Genomic DNA, 16038 nt, shown 5'->3' with positions numbered 1-16038 from the left:
CCCTCCGCTCACTCTGTTGGGTGTACATGATCCCTTACTTATATTATATTATATTATATTATATTATATTATATTATATTATATTATATTATATTATATTATATTATATTATATTATATTGTAAAACCATTATACTTACCTTGATTTCTTTTACTTACAAAAAAGTTTATTTAAAGGTGCACTATGTAGTATTTTGCAGTAAAATATCCAAAAAACACTAGACCAGTGTTATATTTTTGTTCAGTTGAGTTCTTACAATATCCCAAATATTTCCAACTATTTGTAAATTGTGAGAAAATGTATAACCATTTTTTATTAACTTTATTATATCACTACAGTAAAACATTAATACTTGCACTTCATTGTGCTATGAAAACACACTGTAACTCCTGAATGGAATCACTTCTTAAATGTGTATTAATGCACAGCAGATTGTTATTTTTACACACTTGAATGGCCCATGGAGCGCACATAAATAGCAATGGCTTTGTCTGAATTTGGATTCTAGGGGGAGAATCTGGACCTGGCTATGTCTAAGGAGGAGGTGGTTGCTCTGGTTGGGGATGGGGAATGTGCTGTGAAGACTCTCACCAGAAACCACCTGTACTGTGAGCCGCCGACACAGCAGCCATCAGTGGCAGCGTCCAAGAAACGAGAGGCCACAGACACGCTTCCAGAGTTCACTGTACGCCAGCTTATATCTGAACCGTTTAGGGATTTGTGATGTTTCCCAGTGATGCAATATGAAAAGTTGTTTTTGTGTGTGTTTGTGTAGGTGAAGATGGGGAATCTGAACTTTTCTCTGGGACGGGTGCAGTATGATTCTCAGGGCCCGGCTGCCTTCCCTCTAGAGGCTCAGGTGGGAGTCGGGGTGGGAGCCTCCATCGTGGCTCTTATTGTGCTGGTCATCGTACTCATATACAGGTATGATGTACCACTTACTAATGCTAGAGAAATAGTAATGGCCAAAAAATTGTGTCAGGCATCTTCACCCTATTCAAATAATATATAAAAAAATGTCTTTAAGATTTTGTAAGCTTATTGCGTAGTTGTCCTTGGAGTCATTGTTTTATTTGTGATAACACAATGAAATTGTGCAGACATAATTTTTGGCCAGGCTGTCATACAAAGAAATAACCAATGAAATATAATAATGTGAGTATTTTATTTTTTCTGTGCTTTTTTTTTTTTTTTTTTTTTGCATAGTAAAATCAGATCTGTAGCTCTTGTTTGCCTTTTTGCCAATATAAATATTTTAGATAAATGCCTTAACCAAGTTTATTGTTTTATTCTTCCCTCATATTTAAAATAAAATATTTTCCTCATATTTTGATAGTTTTATTTAACTAAACTTGTAGGGTCATAAAAAACAAAAATCCCCTCCATATTATATTGTTATATTAAAACCTACATATATATTACATGCATAGATTTCTTTCTTTACAATAAAGAATAATATATATTTATTATATATATATTATATATATAATATATATTATATATATTAATTAATTATATGTGTTCTAGCTTATGTAATTGTTATATTCTGATTATCATGTTATCCAGTATGATTGTATGTTTATATATATATATATATATATATATATATATATATATATATATATATATATATATATATATATATATATATATATATATATATATATATATATATATATATATATAATATGTGTCTGTGTGTGTGTTTTAAAAGGAGGAAAAGCAAGCAAGCACTAAGAGACTATAAAAAAGTCCAGATCCAACTGGAGAATTTGGAGACGAGTGTCCGAGACCGCTGTAAAAAGGAATTCACAGGTCAGACGCTCCCGCACAAACATCAGCCAGACTGTGCCTACATGCTTGAAATCCCTTGTAATAATAAAACTGTGTGTATTATGTGCAGATCTGATGACTGAGATGATGGATGTCTCCAGTGATCTAATGGGCTCTGGGATTCCATTCCTGGATTATCGTAAATACTCGGAGAGGATTTTCTTCCCGGGTCACCGCGAGTCTCCACTGAGACGGGATCTTGACGTACCCGCCTGTCGTCGGGCTACGGTGGAGCAGGGCCTGGTTCAGCTCTCTAACCTGCTCAACAGCAAACTGTTCCTCACTAAGGTGGGCTTTCCTTAAACCTGTGAGCAGGGCCGTTTCTAGCCTTTCTGGCACCCTAGGCGAGATTCATATGTTGTGCACCCCCCCCCCCCCCCCCCCCTCTTTTTTTTTTTAAACTACAACTTATTAAGTAAATATGACTTCCTTATTTCATGGGCATATTGTACATGCATTAATCGAATAATGTAGCTAGGTTTATTATCTCTGAGATCATAGATGTTGGGGGGTTCGAGGGCATGCTCCCCCGAGAAAAATTTGATTTCTATGATCTACATATGTGTATTTTAAGATGTTCTGAAGGCCAAAAAATTAGATAACAATAGCTTGAAAACCATGTCACTCGGCGCCGCTGCGGATTGAAGAACACAATGACACAAAGACTAAAACACGGGACGAAGCAGTAGCCGAAGCCTTGCGCCAGTTTCATGTTTTAAAGGTTAATCACATATTTTTTTAGGGGGGGCTGATGCATAAGTTCATAAAAAAGGGCCTAGTGACGCCCATGGTTATGACAGTATTAGCCTACTTGATCAATTTACACCTAACAGCTATCTCTGATGTAAAAAAAAATTTATTCAAATTAACTGCTATAATGTTCTGCACCTGAAATGAGCATGGCGTGTGGTCCGTCCAGTACTAATATTCAGTGTAATGTTTTGCTCAACGTTATGATAGAGCGACCAGCTTAGTAGAGAACAAGTAACCAATAAGTAGGCTATACCTGTATATTTCGCTTTCTTTTTTCACTCGGACACAAGCGTTACAACGCCACGGATGACGATGTTCCCTGCCGCCCTCTACATGATCTCATTTCATTACAGCAGCGCCACTATCACCATGGCAACTTCACTCCAATAATCGCAACTAATCATAATGCCTTGAAATAGCAAAAGTACGAAATATTAATAATAAAATATATATGAAATAACTAAAAAATCTTGTTGGGGCGGGGACTCATTGACGCCCCCCAGCTGTTGGCGCCCTAGGCGACCGCCTAGTTTGCCTATGCCTAGAAACGGCACTGCCTGTGAGAAATAATTATTCAAGCAACCAAACCAGATTAAATCGATCATTAAGGTTTTGAGGTTATGTGTGATCTCATCTCATATTTGTCATACATTTCCCTACAGTTCATTCACACTCTGGAAGCCCAGCGAACCTTCTCTCCAAGGGACAGGGCGTATGTGGCCTCCCTCCTAACGGTGGCGCTGCACGGCAAGCTGGAGTATTTCACGGACATCCTAAAAACTCTGCTTAGTCACCTGGTGGAGCAGTACACCACTAAAAACCCTAAGCTCATGCTGCGCAGGTCAGTAGTGATGAGTACATTATCACAGAATCCTTGTTAAATCACAAGAACAGGATTTTGATATTTTAAATGGGTGATTATGGCACCTTTGATTCTCAGTGTAAATCTCTCATTTGTTACAGGACTGAGTCTGTGGTGGAGAAGCTGTTGACTAACTGGATGTCCATTTGCCTTTACACCTTCCTCAGGGTGAGTGATGCTTGGTGTGTTTTTGGTTTGGCTCACAAGGATAAGAAAGAAATGCAAAAGTGCTAGAAGAGATGGGGAACATAAAATAGAGGAAGACGTGCCAGTGATTGTAATTAAATATGTGACTAGTCCATAGTACCAAAACTACTAGTCCCAAGTGTTTTTTGCTAGGTTCAGCCCGACGCAGTTATCATTTCCACGTACATCGGGTCTCCCATGGGCGTGCTGGTCTGAAAACAAGGTGTTTTCAGAAGCTCAGAACTAAAAATAACTACACCACTGACCAATACAAATTTGGTCTTAAGTCAATGACGCAGTATTTTTTGTGTTATTTAAAGGGACAGTTCACTGTTTTTTCATATTAAACTGTAGCTGTGTCTCATTTCGTTAAATTTCGAAGGCTGCGTCCTCCGGAGGACACGTCCTGTGTAGGATGCAGTATACGGAGTGTCCTCAATCAGAATTAAACGAGACGTCCTTCATAGGACACACAGGCAGGAAGTATCACGTTGCTATGCCAACAAGTTCAGCCTCGTTGCGCTCTCACGCCATTTATATGAATGAAAATTATTTATAACTTGAAAATGACCACACCTACGCTCGCATGTATATCTGGCGGTGGTGCCGTTTTTTCATATAATATTAAAAAAAAAATTGACGGTTGTTAACGGAGACGCAAAGAATTGAGGGTTATCTCCAGCCGTGAAGGCTACACCTCATGCACACTCCGAAATCCTGTGAAAGAAGGACACATTCGAAGGTCGCATTTGGAGTGTCCTACTCACTTTTTTGAAATGAGACGGCCTTATGACGTATGCAGCCTTCGAATGCGACCTCCGGAGAACGCAGCCTTCTGAAATGAGACACAGCTTATGTTATTCCCTTAACTAAGATGAGTTGATACATCCCTCTCTCATCTCAGTGCGTGCACTTAATCTCTCTGACGCGCGGTGACGATCTGATAGCATTTAGCTTAGCCCCCTAAGCCCAGTTCATTCACTATGGTACCAAACAGAGATCAATTTAGAAGCGACCTAACAATTCTATGGTTTCCCCTATTTGAATACAGTTACACGAATAGTTGAACGACCTAGTATGGTGACATAAAATAAAACGTGGCGCTTTTCTAAGTGGGTTAAAAAGGAGAACTATAATGTATGTCAGAATAGCACTTCTGAGAGTGCTTCAACTAGGCGCAGTAAAAAGTCCCGGCTGAAAAATTACCCCTCAAATCAGAATCAGAAGAATCAGAATCAAAAAGAGCTTCAGAAAGAGAAGTGTGCCTTTCACAAATACAAATACAACACGGTAATAAAAAAATTATAAGAATAAAAATATAAGCAGTATAAGGTCACTGTTACGTTTCGTCAGAAAATCTCCCCCTCACGCTCTCATTTCTGTCAATAGGGGGTGGGGGGTGGGAGGATGTTTCAGCCTGGACTTTTTACTTCGCAGAGTTGAAGTTCTCTCAAAGTCTTGATGTGACATTATTTCATATGTCAGGCTTCACAGGGTTAAACGAGATAAAATAAGTCAAAATGAATATTCCATGTTTCACATCCATGTATTGATGCATTTAGTAAGTATCCATGTCTCTTTGTCCTATGGCAGGATACAGCAGGTGAGTCGTTCTACATGCTGTTCAGAGCCATAAAGCACCAGGTGGATAAAGGCCCAGTGGACGCGGTTTCAGGCAAAGCCAAATACACACTTAACGACAACCGACTGCTGCGGGAAGACGTGGAGTACCGCACTCTGGTGAGACACTGAGTTTGAGATAGAAATCAACTTTATATGGAAGTGTAATGCATTATCTAGACTTCAATGAAAAGGTTCATAGTTTACAGTTTCTTCATGTTTTTGCTAAAGCCAACGTGGGTCCAAAACCCTGCTGAGTTTAACTCCAACCCTGATAAATCTCCCCTGCCTCTAGCTTTCTAGCAAACATTAAGACCTTGGTTAGCTTGTCCAGGTGTGTTTGAGTTGGGTTGGAGCAAAGCTCTGCATGACTGTGGCTCTCCAGGACCAGTGTTGGCAGTAAAATATGACACTTTAAAGCAAACAACAGCTTTTAACCTCTTTCTCCATTGTTCTATAGAATCTAAATGTCCTGGTGACCAGTGGAGGTGCTGGTGAGTCTCAGACGGTCCCCACCAAAGTGCTGGATTGTGACACCATCACACAAGTGAAGGAGAAGATTCTGGAGCAGACCTGTAAGGGCATGTCATACACCCAAAGACCCTCCGCAGACTCTGTGCATCTGGGTAAGAGCACGCTGAGCTGATATAATGTTTAAAAACCAAGCAAATCATTTAAAGGCGTTACTAAAATAATTAAAAGAAATAATAAAATTAAATTCAATAATATTTAAATATTTAAATAAAATAATCCTGTGTTTTATAGAGTGGAGGGCGGGAATGGCTGGTCATCTGATCTTGTCGGATCAGGACTTGACATCAGTGGTTCAGGGATCCTGGAAACGCCTCAACACTTTACAACATTACAAGGTCTCTCAAATTGTTCCTCGATTTAATGACTTCATTTTGTGGAGTGAAATTTCACATGCTAATTTTTTTTGTGAGCGCATTGTTGATTTGTAAGTGTTTCCTGCAGGTCCCAGATGGTGCCACAGTAACACTGGTATCACGACAATCCAAGCAAATCCACCACGACAGCCAAGACTACATACCAGGAGAGAGTGAGTTTCCTTTGTTTCGTTTTTTTCATGACTTCCGAACAATATCCCAACCTACCCCATTAAAGGGTTAGTTCACCCAAAAATGAAAATTATTTTAATAATTACTCACCCTCATGGACACCTGCAAGACCTTTGTTCATCTTCAGAACACAGATGAAGATATTTTTGTTGAAAGCTGATGGCTGAGAAAGGCCTTCATTGGCATTCAGTACATTTCCACTGACCCACCAACAAGACCCATAAAAGGCACTAAAGACGTCGCTACAAAGTCCATCTCACTACAGTGGCTGTACAATAATTTTACAATGTGACGAGAATAGTTATTGTGTGCACAAAAGTCAAAATAACGACTTTATCCACCAAGTTATTGACGTGAACTCGACGCATGCGCGAGAAAATGACGCAGCTCCACCGTTCGAATACATGACCCGGAAGAGGAGGAGCGCCGCTGTCGCGTGAGTTCCATCTCAGAGACCTACACGGAAGACAATAACTTGGCGGATCAAGTCATTATTTTTATTTATTTTTTGCGCACAAAAACTATTCTCGTCGCATTGTAAAATTATTGTACAGCCCCTGTAGTGAGATGGACTTTGTAACGTCGTCTTTAGTGCCTTTTATGGGTCTTGTGAGTGGGTCAGTGGGATCGTACTGAATGCCAATGGAGGCCTTTTTGAAGCCTTTCTCAGCCATCAGCTTTCAACAAAAATATCTTCATTTGTGTTCCGAAGATGAACGAAGGTGTTACGGGTGTACAGCGACATGAGTGAGTAAATGAAATAATTTTCATTTTTGGGTGAACTAACCCTTTAAGACCAGGGTGTGCAGTTTCGAATAGGATCGCAAATAGAAAGCTAGTTTTGAAGGTAGAAAATGAGGAAAGAAGATCCCATCCAAAACACATAAACGTGCACCGCCAGAGCAGAGTCGGACATATGCAATACATGTGTAGGGTGACAGGTAAAATGCCTTTTCATTGGATGAAGATTTTTTTGGTCCTGAGATTTCCACAGAAGATATATGTGCTTATTTGTTTAGACCATTGATTGCATTTAGGATGTGAAGAGGCTTTCAACCAGTATAACAAAAATGTTTAAGAAAAAGCCTAGCCTAGCCTAGCCTAGCTTTAATATAGAATTCAGTTGATGTGCAGGTAGCATAGCATTTTACAACAGCTTTGAAATTGTATATATTATATTAGTTGCATTAATTTGTTTAATCATCACTTACTATAGTATTATATTTTGGTTTATGCCAAAATAATAACTTCTAAATAAAAACAGAAAATAATCAAATTAATTACCTCTTGTGAAATATTTAATTCCCTAGATTATCCAATAGCAGAAATGACAGTTATTATTAAAAATGTGAGGTCAGTAAGAAGAAAAGTAATGCTTGTAGGATGCAAAATTGACCAAAGTAACAGTAAGACATTCATAATTTCACAATATAACATGCTGTTCAATCAAAGAATCAGACTACAGTTTCTGCAAAAATATGAAGCAGGTCAACTGTTTTCAATATTGATAATAATAAGAAATGTTTTTGAGCAGCAAATCTGCATATTATAATGATGTTTGAAATAATGGCTGCTGAAATAATTACATTTTAAAATATATTTTAAATTGTAATAATATTTAATACATTTTTTATCAAATAAATTTTGCTTTGGTGAGCATTAGAGACATCGACAAAAACATTGGAAAATCGTACCCGAAATTTTTCAAATGTAACATCAACCAACAAAAAAGTAATAAGAGAACCATTTGGTCTCACGTTCTCACATGCTTTCTTTCCTCTCCCAGAGACCCCGATGTTGGAGGATGGAGACGAAGGAGGAGTGAAGCAGTGGCACCTGGTGAAGGCAAACGAAGAGGCGGAGCTACCCAAGCACAGACGGGGCAGTCTGAGAGACAAAGAGCGTGAGAGAGCCAAGGCGATCCCAGAGATCTACCTCACACGCCTGCTGTCTGTGAAGGTACCGCTGCAGACGCCACAGAGACAGAGCCACTGGGAATGGGGGCAGATGGAGCACTGTCTTACTTGTACTGTGTGTTTTAGGGGACACTGCAGAAGTTCGTGGACGATCTATTCACTGTGATTCTGAGCACCAGCCGGCCGGTTCCTCTGGCTGTGAAATATTTCTTCGATATGTTGGATGACCAGGCCACACTGCACAACATTACAGATCCAGAGACAATCCACATATGGAAAACAAACAGGTTGGTTAAATAAAATAAACTTTTTTTATTGAATAAGCAAATAATTATGGGTAATTAGTTTACATCTTGTATTATGGCTTTTTGTAGTTTGCCGCTAAGATTCTGGATCAATATCCTGAAGAACCCTCAGTTCATCTTCGACGTTCAGGCCTCTGACAATGTGGATGCAGTGCTGTCAGTCATTGCTCAGACCTTCATGGACTCCTGCACTATAGCTGACCACAAACTGGGCAGGGTAAGCTGGACAAGATGGATTGTGGGAAGAAGCCAGCTAAAAAGACCAGCTGCTAATTAGTTTGGTTTTATGTCTTGTACATACAGGATTCCCCAATCAACAAGCTCCTGTACGCTCGAGACATCCCACGATACAAACAAATGGTGGAGAAGTGAGTGTTTCATTTGTGCAGTTTCATGCTTAATTCATGACATAATGTTGCATAAATGTACTCAACGCTATTTTGATGATTGTATTTCATTAGATATTATTCAGATATAAGACAGACCATCTCTGTCAGTGACCAGGAGATGAACTCTTCTCTTGCCGAACTCTCTAGGGTAAGTTGTGGGATATTTACATCCTTTGGGATACTCAGATTACAAAATTTTCCATTTGTGAGAGTTGCGATTCTCTGTAAAGCTGGAAATGTTTTAAAGGGGACCTATTATGCCCTTCTTCAAAGTCTTGATTTTGTTTTAGGGCTCTACTAGAATAGGTTTTTATACTTGACTTGACCTGATTTGTCACATATTTGACATTGTTGCAGCACATCTTTTCTAGTCTGTCAGTAACCCTCTTTTTAGTTCCTTTCTCTATGAAACCCCTCCTTTCGAAAAGCGCATTGTGCTCTGATTGGTCAGCTGGATCAGTGTGTTTTGATTGGTCATCTGCTTGGAGCATGTTTTTGTCACGACATGTCGTATGTCGTGTCATAAATGTCACGGCCCTTACCAAAACAGCGAGTTTCAACACACTACTAATGCAACTCAACTAGGCCGCGCCTCCTTTATTTTGGATACGTCTTGGGTGGGAATTATGAAAATTAGGAATATTGTGACATGTACTTTTATAGACGAAAACCCAAGACTACAATGGACACTAAAGAAAGTTGAAAATGTAAAAAAACATAATAGGATCTCTTTAAGATTAAGTTTATCTGTGAATATATATGTTTCTCGATTTTATTTCTGTGTAAAATGTTTCAGCCATTTTGAATTTTCTACAAAAAAATCGACTTTTTTAGCTAGTGGATTGATATCTGTCGAAGGCAAAGTTCAAACTTAACGAAACTTGATAAACATAGAAAAGAGTAAAATCTTGACAGGAAAATCTTGACAGGAATTTGATAATGCAGTTAAAAGTAGCTTATTCCCACTTTTGAATAATAAATGACCAACTGCTATGCTTCCCTTGCAGAACTACTCAAATGAAGTTAATCATCTAGTGGCGCTGCATGAGTTGTACAAGTATATCAACAAATACTATGATCAGGTGAGTCTTTCAGTCTATTACCCCTCTCTCTCTCTCTCTCTCTCTCTCTCTCTCTCTCTCTCTCTCTCTCTCTCTCTCTCTCTCTCTCTCTCTCTCTCTCTCTCTCTCTCTCTCTCTCTCTCTCTCTCTGGCAGAATATGGTATTAATATGTGCTTTATAAGTACTAATAAACAGCATATCCTAGTAATATGTATGCTAATAAGCAGCTACTTAATATAAACAATTTTGCATTAAAGGGGAGGTGAAATGCGGTTTCATGCATACTGAGCTTTTTACACTGTTAAAGACTTGGATTCCCATCCTAAACATAGACAAAGTTTCAAAAACTAATGCTGGACGTTTGATGTAGTATTTCTGTGTTAAAAATACTCCTTCCGGTTTCTCACAAGTTTCGGCGAGTTTTTTTCGAGTATGGCTCGGCTTGACGTTAATAGAGCGGAAGGTCCTTGTATGGGCCGTACGGGCTCTTCTCCCGGTAGGGTGCGCCCGCGTGACTAGAGCGAGAGAGGAAATGCACGCCCATAAACACTCTCTCAGGTGCAGATCCAGTCGTCGTTATAGTCCGCGCCGCGCTCCACTTTATTCCTATGGGTGCATTGACATCAAGCGACTTCAACGCTTCAGCACAGCATTCCGGGAAGGCAGCGCTGCATTTGAACCGATTTGAACGCAGAAATGACGAGAAGCTTCACAACATCGCTTTAGTCACGTCGCAAAGTGGATCTCCACCGTTCAATGCTGTCAGGACTTTACCAAATCATACCAAAGAAGTGTGTTTTTGACAGAGCGGTCCCAGCGATAAAGGTTCGGTCCTGCTTTGGAAGCAGCCGGTGAGTAAAACTGCTTCAAATGTCTATGCTGTTGGCTATCGTCACGTGAGTAAACATCAGTAAACGACACGATCGCGTGCTTCGTCATTCAAATGCGCTAACGGTTACTCCATTGTTGTTCTATGTATAACGTTAAACTAGTCTGACGAGCAAAACCGTTTTGCTTGCTACTGCTAAGGTTTAGTCACATACAATAGTCCATAAACCGAATCATGTCCTCATAAACTGCGAGTAAAGACACACAAATGTTGACAGGACACTAAATACAGTACATACGACAGAATCGGACGTCCTGCTGTTGCTGTTTCTCCTGTTCAATTTATTTCAGCCTCCGAATGATTCTGGATCATATCTCTATTAACTGAGATCAATAGCCATGGGTTTCTCCACGCTTGAGGATGTCACCGCTTTGCGCATTCGTCATTCTTTAGCTCCGCCCACACGATACACCTCCAGGCGCTCGTTTTTTTCCGGAAAGACTCGGTACAGCCCATATTTCTTTTATAAATATAATAAAACTAAATACTTTGTTTTTATAAAAAACAATTATATTATTTATATAATTTATATTATATATATATTTATATTATTATATATAAATATAATAAAACTAAAGACCCCCCCCCCCCTTTAATTTGTGTGAATGATTGAAAATGTTTGATTATTACAATGAAATCATATTAAAAGTGTAGTTGTTCTTTTGTCTCTGCTTTGGGTGCTGTTATCCTTCAGATGAGTTATTGATATTTGTATGCTTTGGTGTGAATAGTGATGAAGGCATTCACAGCATGTTCATGTCATACTCTCATGCCTTGGCACATGTTTAGTGGCAAAGCAAGCTAGTAACCATGCACAGTATTAAAGATGACAAAAATAGATTCTTGTTGTAAGCGTCTTTTTAAAAATAGACTCTTGTTGTAAAATATCTGTTTACAAGTAGGGTAATATTTGCCTGTAGGCACAAAATGTATCATCAGGAATCAACATTTTCTTAATTCTTTAAGGCTAAAATGTTTGATTTACTATGAACACAAGTCATATTCATTCACTTGACAAAGACAGCTGTGTTTGAAATCTATGCCCTCATTCATTATTCCCTACATTAATCCACTAGTATAGTCCGCTTGAAGGAGTGAATGAAAACGAATGAATGGATTCAAACACTGAGTGAAGCAAAAGAGCAGCCGTTTTTTTAATAGTTTGTGCTTGCTGTTTAATTTTGAAACTTAGCAAACTGGCATCTCCAGTAGTAAGCGAAAGATTTAGTTGTCATGGAAACTGTACTTAAACAATTTAATAATCAAGTAAAAAGGAATTTATACCTGTATGATATTACGCTGGACCAGCGGTTTGGAAAATAGATGAATGGAGGATTTTAACTGAGGCCGCCATGTTATGGCAAGATGCGTGAATTAATTCGATGCGTGGATTTTACAGTGCATTCTGAATATTATCTAGCCGTTAAGTGTACATCAGTACACTCGTTATTGCATTGGATTGAATTAGTGCACTCGATAGCGTCCACTGTCGGACACCACTAAAAATGGCTGTTCTAGTGCCTTATTAAAGGGAATGGGGTGATTTCGGACACAGTATTTTTCTTCTAACTGAACTCTAAAAGCTTGTTCTGTACCTTCACAACTTTTAGATGTCAGACAAAATGCCATTTCATTCTTTCTACTTCAAAATGAAAGTAAAATATGCTAGCCATTTCTGAGTGACAATTGTTTCCTAGACCACTTTTTTTTGTGTGTGTAGCACCTACCGCTCTGCAGATTCTTATGAAGGATCTCAACATTAAGCTACATTAACATTAGAAATGGGCCTCAGGCGAAAAACAACAGAGATAAAAAATCTAATTTTACACCTTTTTACATTGTCAGAACCTAAACAGCCATCTTAGAGCTGGTGTGATGATTCAGACATCAGGAAATAAAAAGATCCCCCATCTTCTTCATGCCTAAAACACTGTTTTGTCTCTTCAGATCATCACAGCTTTAGAAGAGGACTCCACAGCTCAAAAGATGCAGCTGGGATACAGGCTCCAACAGATCGCTGCAGCTGTGGAGAATAAAGTCACTGACCTTTGACCTGTAACCTCGGATGGACGCTTGAATAGACTGTAAAAGAGACAAAGCCAATGACCGAGAGAGACCAGAGACCTCGCCAAAAGGCATGAACTCTTACTTCCTGATGACTCCAGAGCACTAAGAAGAACAGAGGATATTTGAGATTGATCATTATGATAGAAGACAGACAGCATTCCCAGATTCAAGAAGTGTGAATCTCTCCAAGAGAGTTACACATTCACGCTTGCTGGTCTTTAGAGCTGCTCTCTGCCTCTCTGCTTACACTAAGAGTCTTTGTTTCATCTGCACAGCCGTCACTCGCAAACATGCTACAGTGCCTGTGAAACTACTGTTTTCAGCGTGTCAAGCATGCTTGAGCGCCATCTTTCCTGTATTTAAAAAAGTCTTACATAGACCGACTTGCTGTTTGGCGAGTTCTTGGGAAACTCGTGCATTTGGTGTGATGTGCTTTGTGTTGCAACCCATGTCTTAATAAAAGCTCAAAAGGACAAAAAAACTAAATGAAGGATGGCTTCTAAGGACAACTAAATTAATAATTTTTTGCTCCAATCCTCCCATTGACCTTTTGTTTGTCCGGATTTTGTTTTTTTTTATTATGAAAAACACTGGTTTAAGGGACCTCACTCTAACAGGGCCATTTGAGATGTTTTCACGTGGCAGAGACTACAGTATTATATACATTAACATGCATGGATACTCACCGTGAAGAGATTTTAGGTTGGCACATGCAGGTCGCTTGTGCGTTTTATTGTCGATTATGTTTCTGTAATTGGAAGGTTAACCCGATTAACACACTTTAGGTAAATAGGTTTCATGTAACGTTCACAATGCTCCGTTGTTCATTTGTTCATAGTCATTAAGGTTTGTTTCCTCAGTGTTGACGTGTGCTCTTCGATGTTTTAGGTTGGCTTTCAGTAAAAAAAGAAAAAAAGTTTGCGTGCCTGTCCCAAATGTGTATATCTGCGGTACATCCCTGCACAATTGGCCGAGGTCGTTACGACGGAAGTATTTAATTTATGCTTTTTTTGTGCAATCATGACCATCCCTTCAAACTCTTGATCAACTGTTTTCTTTGGAAACGTGTTTCCGTTACGGAATAAATTATAAAAAAGGTAATTGCGACTATATATATCACAATCTTAGCTACTTTATAATTTGCAAATGCACAGTTTTGAGGAAAAAAGCCAGAATTGTGAGATATATACTTGTAATTTCATGTTATAAAATCAGAATTGAGAAATTACGGTGCAATTCTGCAAAATAGTCACAGTTATGAGAAAAAAAGGCTAAATTGCTAGATATAAACACACATTTATGATGTTTTTTCATCTTGCAATTGCATGTTTTTTTTTACTTTATAACTCCAGCAGCAAATTAATATTTAATTGTGAGATAAAAAGTTTCAATTACCTTTTACATTTTTTATACCGTGGTGGAAACGAGCTTCCATAATTTTCTGATTATTTTAATTGCTTTTATTACAAAGTCATTGTCCAACTGGTGTCACACCCTTAATGCTTGATTTGTTTTGGCGATCAGATCATGACTAACGTACATTAGCTTTTTTTATTTGACGTTTTCTGAACACTGAATGCACATTTTAAGGTGAACTAAATTCAGCTAAACTGTCGCACAGTGCATTGCTCGCACGTTTTACGTTCTTATTGATTTTTTATGTATTTATTTATTTATTTTGTTTCGATTGATGTACAGAATACAAGTTGGTAATTATATTCCACCTCCAAATTAAAAATTAACTTTTTTTTATATCTTGTAATCTACAGCGATCTGAACGCAGTTGTCAAAAAAAAAAGTGCATTCATGCAAATATACTGGTCTTATTTTTGCTGTAGTTCACTGTTGTGCTCCGTGTTTTATACGTATGTGTGGCTGTGATACACTATAGATTATTTTGTGAGTCTTGCACAGGATGCGTTGGCCTGTTTGAAGCGATTGTAAATTCTTTCTACCATCTGTTCTTCTATTACTGTGCATTTGTATTGTAAATAAAATGTTGCTATAACTCATAAAATGTTTCAGAAGTTGTCCGCTGTTCTGTAATAAACAGATTGCGTCTTTGTATTAAAGGAACAAATTCTGTCATCATTCTGCTTATAAACTATTGACAGAAATAATGTCTTTTAAAGATCTTAAAATCAACTCAAACTGATTCAAAAATGGTACCATTTGGGTATTGTAAGTAAGAAAGGCTTGAAGGAAATTCTTAGATTGCTGGAAAACAGATTACAGCATCACATCCTTTATTACAGACAGTAATGGAGGTTTACCTAATAAGGGCTTTCTATGTGAGGTGCTGTCACTCAGGATTCCCTCTAGCCAGGAAATGTGCATTCTAAAACCAGCCACTGCAGGACAGCACCAGGGAAACTGTGTATATTATTATCCTCACATCATCAATCCCTGTCAGTAAAAAGACCCCAAGAGTGTGACAAACATCAAGATTTGTGCTGTGTGAAAGTGAATAGCTGTAATTTATATGATTACTCATTATGAACTATCTTTAATCCATCCAAGGGTTGACAAATTGTTTAAATTGTGTTGTCAACCTGGAAAAGCCTGACATGACATAATGGTTCACTGAAGCTTTACACAAAATGGCTTTAAAATTTCAGACTGATATACTGAGAATATAGAGCTCACACTCGAGGAAAGGAAAAACTGCCCAAAAAATGAATGAAATTTGCAACTTGATGCAAAGTGTAAATACGACAAAGATTAATAGCTTTTAATGTAAATAAATTAGATCTAACTGCTTATATGCAATGCATACATGTATAAATAAATATATAAACTGATCAGGCATTCAGACAGGTGAAGTGAATAATTCTGATCATCTCTTTATCACGACATCTGTTGGTTGGCGGGGTATATTAGGCATCCAGTGAACATTTAGTCCTCAAATTTGATGTGTTAGAAGCAGGAAAAAATGGGCAAGCGTGAGGATTTGATCGAGTTTGACAAGAGTCAAAATGTGATGGTTAGATTACTGAGCATTTTCAAAACTTCAGCTCTTGTGGGGTGTTCCCTGTCTGCAGTGGTCAGTATCTATCAAAAGTGCTCCAAGGAAGGAA

The 16038-nt window shown here is 38.4% G+C and overlaps 1 protein-coding gene across 4 annotated transcripts in view; it reads left to right on the top strand.

Moving 5' to 3' along the window:
* plxnb1a (plexin b1a) overlaps positions 1–14978 on the top strand; it is a 102483-nt gene extending 87505 nt beyond the window's left edge. For all 4 annotated transcript variants that reach the window (XM_067446622.1, XM_067446624.1, XM_067446623.1 and 1 more), the window contains 17 exons: positions 509–685; positions 776–924; positions 1715–1815; positions 1904–2121; positions 3249–3427; positions 3550–3616; positions 5228–5374; positions 5715–5880; positions 6020–6123; positions 6230–6314; positions 8120–8292; positions 8376–8536; positions 8624–8771; positions 8858–8922; positions 9016–9091; positions 9951–10025; positions 12842–14978. In XM_067446622.1, the coding sequence (XP_067302723.1) occupies positions 509–685; positions 776–924; positions 1715–1815; positions 1904–2121; positions 3249–3427; positions 3550–3616; positions 5228–5374; positions 5715–5880; positions 6020–6123; positions 6230–6314; positions 8120–8292; positions 8376–8536; positions 8624–8771; positions 8858–8922; positions 9016–9091; positions 9951–10025; positions 12842–12946 (2196 nt within the window). In that variant the 3' untranslated portion in view covers positions 12947–14978. The remainder of the gene's footprint in view (positions 1–508; positions 686–775; positions 925–1714; positions 1816–1903; positions 2122–3248; positions 3428–3549; positions 3617–5227; positions 5375–5714; positions 5881–6019; positions 6124–6229; positions 6315–8119; positions 8293–8375; positions 8537–8623; positions 8772–8857; positions 8923–9015; positions 9092–9950; positions 10026–12841) is intronic.
* The last annotated feature ends 1060 nt before the right edge of the window (positions 14979–16038 follow it).

This window comes from Pseudorasbora parva, chromosome 6, assembly GCF_024679245.1.
Source record: "Pseudorasbora parva isolate DD20220531a chromosome 6, ASM2467924v1, whole genome shotgun sequence".
NCBI lineage: Eukaryota > Metazoa > Chordata > Actinopteri > Cypriniformes > Gobionidae > Pseudorasbora > Pseudorasbora parva.
Note: the sequence above shows the minus strand (reverse complement) of the source record. Positions and strands in the feature narration are given on the sequence as shown.